The sequence below is a fragment of the Echinococcus granulosus genome (assembly GCF_000524195.1).
Source record: "Echinococcus granulosus chromosome Unknown EG_S00190, whole genome shotgun sequence".
Classification (NCBI taxonomy): Eukaryota; Metazoa; Platyhelminthes; class Cestoda; order Cyclophyllidea; family Taeniidae; genus Echinococcus; species Echinococcus granulosus.
In genome coordinates, this window is record NW_020170570.1 from 106,533 (window position 1) to 114,088 (window position 7,556).

At 40.1% G+C, this 7,556-nt stretch overlaps 1 protein-coding gene across 1 annotated transcript; it reads right to left on the reverse strand. All coding sequences in view use genetic code 11, as the record gives it.

Moving 5' to 3' along the window:
* Window positions 1-4,310: 4,310 nt before the first annotated feature.
* Window positions 4,311-7,460, reverse strand: EGR_10113 (Tctex1 domain-containing protein; the record flags this gene model as incomplete). The annotated part of the gene is made up of 5 exons (XM_024499362.1): window positions 4,311-4,476; window positions 5,842-5,980; window positions 6,016-6,069; window positions 7,130-7,366; window positions 7,445-7,460. The coding sequence occupies 5 exons, from the start codon at window positions 7,458-7,460 to the stop codon at window positions 4,311-4,313; spliced, it is 612 nt and encodes a 203-aa protein (XP_024346237.1).
* Window positions 7,461-7,556: the final 96 nt, after the last annotated feature.

The following is a 7,556-nucleotide window of genomic DNA, read 5'->3' on the forward strand; positions in this document are numbered from 1 at the left end:
GTAGCATTGGCGAAGTTGCGTATTTTAAACTAATTGATAGTCCTACTATTTATCCTTTTGCCTGTAAATTATCCACTTATCACATTTGCATTTTTTTTCTTCAGATCTGCTGGATTATCTTTTTGCGAAATAATCTAGAACCGTTTTACCGACGTTCAAATATAGTTTTATCTGTAGGTATTTAGAAAATCGGCAAAATTTTGATTACATTTGGTACTGAGTTTTATTTCTTTAAGTAGATTTACTCCTTTTCTCCTTTGAGGAAAGGGATAAGCCAACTCAAGTCTAGCAAACAAACTTTGTTTTCGTTGGCTAGGTACCAATTTATAACATAACAAACGAAAGGGTGCTTCTCAGGAGTTTTTGAGTCAATTAATTATGAAACTGAGGCGCCTTTAGACTGAAACGGTTATGAAGTGTTCCTTATGGATCTGTTGTATGTGGATTTTTTGCTGAGTTGATTCGTACGCTTTCGGTCGCTGAATAGAATTAAGTAGACGCTGGACAGTAATGAAATAAGTAGGTAACAGGGAGGGGGAAAAAGTAGAGGGCATATAGTAGCATTTTATTCCATAAGTAGCTGTCTGTAGTTCGCATTCAGTCGTGGTAGCAGGCAAAAACGATAACATGTATGATATACTTGTCTCTCCGATGCTCGATGGCGACTTGACGGTCGAACTTGGGGTTCCACAAGGCCCTTGACACTGCCAACATTGATTGACCGCTATCTCTCGTCACTGCTGTGTAAACCACGTACTTGAACCTAAGCATGGTCATTTAGATGAGGATTTTCGTCCAAGTCTTAGGTATTAGGAAGATTACTTTCGGTAGCAGTTTTTTATTGTTCATGTAATATTTTCAGATTTTTCAATGAAAGTATCGAAATCAGTAGATGATCTTAGTCAAAAGCATCGCTATTGTTTACAGAGAGGGTTCTGCACCCTGTAAAGTGGTGAGATTTTGCTTGAATGCTGAGTGCATTTGGAGTTAAGTGGGTAGATTGATGTACCACTTCTGTGTTGTGCCAAAAAACTGCGATATGCCTATTTCCAAATCTCATTCAAGCGTCTCGAGGCGAAGACAGCAGTTGAATAGTTCGACACTTCGGCCGCTTTTATGCTTCCATGTTAGTGTGATCCTTCTATTTTAACTCTCTAGTTAAACCTCATGGGATACATCTTTACTTGGTTCCAATTAAAGCGTACTTAGTTATTGTCCGACTTTAGACAACCAGGTGAAGTCTTCATACGTAGCCTCTTAATTCTATCTTGGTACCAATGAAGGTGACATGAGCAGTGTCAAAGAAGAAATATTAGATGGGACCTTTAATGGTCTTAATCAAGTTAGAAAAATAACTTAAAAAACGTGGACGAGAGAAAGCCGGATCACAGAATAATCCGCAGCATTATTCTGGGGAAATGATCCATGTTTTGGTCCGTTCTATGAATAACTGTAGTCCTCTAGCCCTTTCACACGGCCATAATACTTTATAATGTTGTGACCTCTTCCATCCTCATGGATGTGTCAAGCTGCGATTGCAGCAGCGCCAAGAAATTCCGATCCAAAGTAATGGCAATTTTGATTGAGTTGCCTGGGGATCTTATTTGGATTTCAGAAGTAAAACAACTCCTGTACAAAGGTCGAACCAGCAAAGACAAAGTGAAGAAGGAATACTTGAATGCTAATGACTTTGAGTTGACCCTACTTCTAGCAGATGTATTTCGACCTTAAAGAAGTGATTAAGTATAAGAGCATGAGGTTTCCTTCCTCTTGTTGCATTCAGACAACTGTTGCAGCGAAATGCAAAAGGTATGTAAAATAGCTTCACTATAGACCACAGTCCGGCATTTGGCGACAAATGTCAAACGTCTCCATTCCAATACTGCTTTCCTTGCCAAGGACGCTATATTCAGGCATTTCAATCAACTCCGTGGTGCTTAATACCACTAGTGGACTTAGCAACTTTATTCTCTGACAAAAAAGTTATCTTATTGCCTTTGATAATATCTTCCAGTTTTGAAAAATTAACAGGAAGTATTGTTATTACCAAAGTAGAAGCGTGACCACGAGAAAAATCGGCAACAACGCTCGTGCAAAGAATCCGGCAGCAATTTAGTAAGGCCCTCACCTGGGGAGTCCCAAATCCCTGACAGCAATACGCACAGCGTTTGAGAGGTTTACCGCCAGACCGCCGGCGTCCACATCGTCAGCGCGTTTGAAGGCGCGGTCGACGATCTCGAGTACGACTTCCTTCACAACAGGCAGTACTTTATGCGGAATGAAGGGCTTCAAGGGGCCTAACTGATATGTGGGTTCGTATGAAGGGCCAAACGAAACAGTCCATCTGGGCCTGTGGCTGCAAACGGCAAAAGAACTAATGCGTTCTTACCAAATCTTCAATAAATACCAGTGTCATTTTTGCTTACTCATTTTAATGCTGGTCATTTAAACTTTTTATACTGTAGTCCTTTTCAAATGCTTAAGTAAACTTGAAACAGAAGTAAAGAAGATTCAAATAATATCCAGAACGTCAATGTTATGGTTAAATGTGACTTAGAAGTATGTAGAATTATTTAAAATTTTAAAATTCCATGCATTTTTCCTGCCTTTGGTTGATAGAGATCAACGAGAAGTCGACAGATAGATACTGCGACATCCAAAGGATTTGAAGTCCCTCCATACGACACACTGGATAATTTCTCTGATAACCGTGATGTTCCTGCTTTTCCTACACTCAAGTTGACTTTTGTATAGCAAACATACAACAACTACATACGGCTTTATAAATCAAGGCAGTGTTGTGACGCTTTCGCAGCTGGTTTAACTTGGTATCTCACCATGCGAGCACCCAAGTCTCCGCATATTGTACTTTGACGGCCGCATGGCCTTTGGATCGTTACAATAGCCCTTCTTTTGCCCTTTGTATGATGTTAATATATGTTTTGTCTTACTACTGCAGCTTCCTATAACTCCTTACAGCTACGCTGTTGTGTTGAACGATTCAGCTATGTAATGGTCGCAGCTGGAATAGGCGGATATCAAAAGAAGATTTTGTTTATCACCCGAATTTAATCACATAAAATCGTTTATTTTACTTTTAACAAATTGATCTCATTCTATTTCAAGCTTAGTTCTACTTGCTCCCGCTAAAATTGGGTAAATTTTTTCCATGTTTACAATAACTAAAACAATTCTATGCTGCTTCCCTATTTTCAGAATTAAGGTAAAGCCGAACAGTAAATATTCAAGCACCACAGTGAAATCTGACGTATGATGGAATGAATTTTATTCTGATTGTAATTTAATAATGTGGTGCAAATACCAAGGGACCTTTTCATTAAAGGCCCACTAACTCTTTTGTGCATTTATTAAGATTCATCCAAATTAATGCATCCGTAAAGGAAATTGTCGCTCACAAAGGCGGCTGAAACGACGACAACTGAGCTTGCTGAAGAGGCCCTTGTGAGGAGCCAGAAACCTGCGAAGGGCACTTTGCGCTACCAAAGCACCGAGGAAGCTCAACTGCTGGCCGCCACGCCGCTGCTGATGCTTCGACAGCTCCCCGGCATCCGCAGAACACTGCTTACCACGATCCGGTGGTTTTCCCCTCGAATCTGTACTTTTCTGTCCCTTTTCTTGGCCACCGTTTCCATCTTTTTAGATCATTTTAAGGGAAATCGCCTGGAGATAGCACTTATATCGATGGTTAAGAAAGAATTTGAGTTTTAGACTTATGCTCTTAGCCATGGATTTGTAGCATCCCTCAGTTTGACAAAATTTTAAATTTTAGAATGCGATAGTAAAAATGATGTGCCGCTGGTCCCATTCACATTTTGTTTGTTATAATCTAGAACCGTTTTACCGACGTTCAAATATAGTTTTATCTGTAGGTATTTAGAAAATCGGCAAAATTTTGATTACATTTGGTACTGAGTTTTATTTCTTTAAGTAGATTTACTCCTTTTCTCCTTTGAGGAAAGGGATAAGCCAACTCAAGTCTAGCAAACAAACTTTGTTTTCGTTGGCTAGGTACCAATTTATAACATAACAAACGAAAGGGTGCTTCTCAGGAGTTTTTGAGTCAATTAATTATGAAACTGAGGCGCCTTTAGACTGAAACGGTTATGAAGTGTTCCTTATGGATCTGTTGTATGTGGATTTTTTGCTGAGTTGATTCGTACGCTTTCGGTCGCTGAATAGAATTAAGTAGACGCTGGACAGTAATGAAATAAGTAGGTAACAGGGAGGGGGAAAAAGTAGAGGGCATATAGTAGCATTTTATTCCATAAGTAGCTGTCTGTAGTTCGCATTCAGTCGTGGTAGCAGGCAAAAACGATAACATGTATGATATACTTGTCTCTCCGATGCTCGATGGCGACTTGACGGTCGAACTTGGGGTTCCACAAGGCCCTTGACACTGCCAACATTGATTGACCGCTATCTCTCGTCACTGCTGTGTAAACCACGTACTTGAACCTAAGCATGGTCATTTAGATGAGGATTTTCGTCCAAGTCTTAGGTATTAGGAAGATTACTTTCGGTAGCAGTTTTTTATTGTTCATGTAATATTTTCAGATTTTTCAATGAAAGTATCGAAATCAGTAGATGATCTTAGTCAAAAGCATCGCTATTGTTTACAGAGAGGGTTCTGCACCCTGTAAAGTGGTGAGATTTTGCTTGAATGCTGAGTGCATTTGGAGTTAAGTGGGTAGATTGATGTACCACTTCTGTGTTGTGCCAAAAAACTGCGATATGCCTATTTCCAAATCTCATTCAAGCGTCTCGAGGCGAAGACAGCAGTTGAATAGTTCGACACTTCGGCCGCTTTTATGCTTCCATGTTAGTGTGATCCTTCTATTTTAACTCTCTAGTTAAACCTCATGGGATACATCTTTACTTGGTTCCAATTAAAGCGTACTTAGTTATTGTCCGACTTTAGACAACCAGGTGAAGTCTTCATACGTAGCCTCTTAATTCTATCTTGGTACCAATGAAGGTGACATGAGCAGTGTCAAAGAAGAAATATTAGATGGGACCTTTAATGGTCTTAATCAAGTTAGAAAAATAACTTAAAAAACGTGGACGAGAGAAAGCCGGATCACAGAATAATCCGCAGCATTATTCTGGGGAAATGATCCATGTTTTGGTCCGTTCTATGAATAACTGTAGTCCTCTAGCCCTTTCACACGGCCATAATACTTTATAATGTTGTGACCTCTTCCATCCTCATGGATGTGTCAAGCTGCGATTGCAGCAGCGCCAAGAAATTCCGATCCAAAGTAATGGCAATTTTGATTGAGTTGCCTGGGGATCTTATTTGGATTTCAGAAGTAAAACAACTCCTGTACAAAGGTCGAACCAGCAAAGACAAAGTGAAGAAGGAATACTTGAATGCTAATGACTTTGAGTTGACCCTACTTCTAGCAGATGTATTTCGACCTTAAAGAAGTGATTAAGTATAAGAGCATGAGGTTTCCTTCCTCTTGTTGCATTCAGACAACTGTTGCAGCGAAATGCAAAAGGTATGTAAAATAGCTTCACTATAGACCACAGTCCGGCATTTGGCGACAAATGTCAAACGTCTCCATTCCAATACTGCTTTCCTTGCCAAGGACGCTATATTCAGGCATTTCAATCAACTCCGTGGTGCTTAATACCACTAGTGGACTTAGCAACTTTATTCTCTGACAAAAAAGTTATCTTATTGCCTTTGATAATATCTTCCAGTTTTGAAAAATTAACAGGAAGTATTGTTATTACCAAAGTAGAAGCGTGACCACGAGAAAAATCGGCAACAACGCTCGTGCAAAGAATCCGGCAGCAATTTAGTAAGGCCCTCACCTGGGGAGTCCCAAATCCCTGACAGCAATACGCACAGCGTTTGAGAGGTTTACCGCCAGACCGCCGGCGTCCACATCGTCAGCGCGTTTGAAGGCGCGGTCGACGATCTCGAGTACGACTTCCTTCACAACAGGCAGTACTTTATGCGGAATGAAGGGCTTCAAGGGGCCTAACTGATATGTGGGTTCGTATGAAGGGCCAAACGAAACAGTCCATCTGGGCCTGTGGCTGCAAACGGCAAAAGAACTAATGCGTTCTTACCAAATCTTCAATAAATACCAGTGTCATTTTTGCTTACTCATTTTAATGCTGGTCATTTAAACTTTTTATACTGTAGTCCTTTTCAAATGCTTAAGTAAACTTGAAACAGAAGTAAAGAAGATTCAAATAATATCCAGAACGTCAATGTTATGGTTAAATGTGACTTAGAAGTATGTAGAATTATTTAAAATTTTAAAATTCCATGCATTTTTCCTGCCTTTGGTTGATAGAGATCAACGAGAAGTCGACAGATAGATACTGCGACATCCAAAGGATTTGAAGTCCCTCCATACGACACACTGGATAATTTCTCTGATAACCGTGATGTTCCTGCTTTTCCTACACTCAAGTTGACTTTTGTATAGCAAACATACAACAACTACATACGGCTTTATAAATCAAGGCAGTGTTGTGACGCTTTCGCAGCTGGTTTAACTTGGTATCTCACCATGCGAGCACCCAAGTCTCCGCATATTGTACTTTGACGGCCGCATGGCCTTTGGATCGTTACAATAGCCCTTCTTTTGCCCTTTGTATGATGTTAATATATGTTTTGTCTTACTACTGCAGCTTCCTATAACTCCTTACAGCTACGCTGTTGTGTTGAACGATTCAGCTATGTAATGGTCGCAGCTGGAATAGGCGGATATCAAAAGAAGATTTTGTTTATCACCCGAATTTAATCACATAAAATCGTTTATTTTACTTTTAACAAATTGATCTCATTCTATTTCAAGCTTAGTTCTACTTGCTCCCGCTAAAATTGGGTAAATTTTTTCCATGTTTACAATAACTAAAACAATTCTATGCTGCTTCCCTATTTTCAGAATTAAGGTAAAGCCGAACAGTAAATATTCAAGCACCACAGTGAAATCTGACGTATGATGGAATGAATTTTATTCTGATTGTAATTTAATAATGTGGTGCAAATACCAAGGGACCTTTTCATTAAAGGCCCACTAACTCTTTTGTGCATTTATTAAGATTCATCCAAATTAATGCATCCGTAAAGGAAATTGTCGCTCACAAAGGCGGCTGAAACGACGACAACTGAGCTTGCTGAAGAGGCCCTTGTGAGGAGCCAGAAACCTGCGAAGGGCACTTTGCGCTACCAAAGCACCGAGGAAGCTCAACTGCTGGCCGCCACGCCGCTGCTGATGCTTCGACAGCTCCCCGGCATCCGCAGAACACTGCTTACCACGATCCGGTGGTTTTCCCCTCGAATCTGTACTTTTCTGTCCCTTTTCTTGGCCACCGTTTCCATCTTTTTAGATCATTTTAAGGGAAATCGCCTGGAGATAGCACTTATATCGATGGTTAAGAAAGAATTTGAGTTTTAGACTTATGCTCTTAGCCATGGATTTGTAGCATCCCTCAGTTTGACAAAATTTTAAATTTTAGAATGCGATAGTAAAAATGATGTGCCGCTGGTCCCATTCACATTTTGTTTGTTA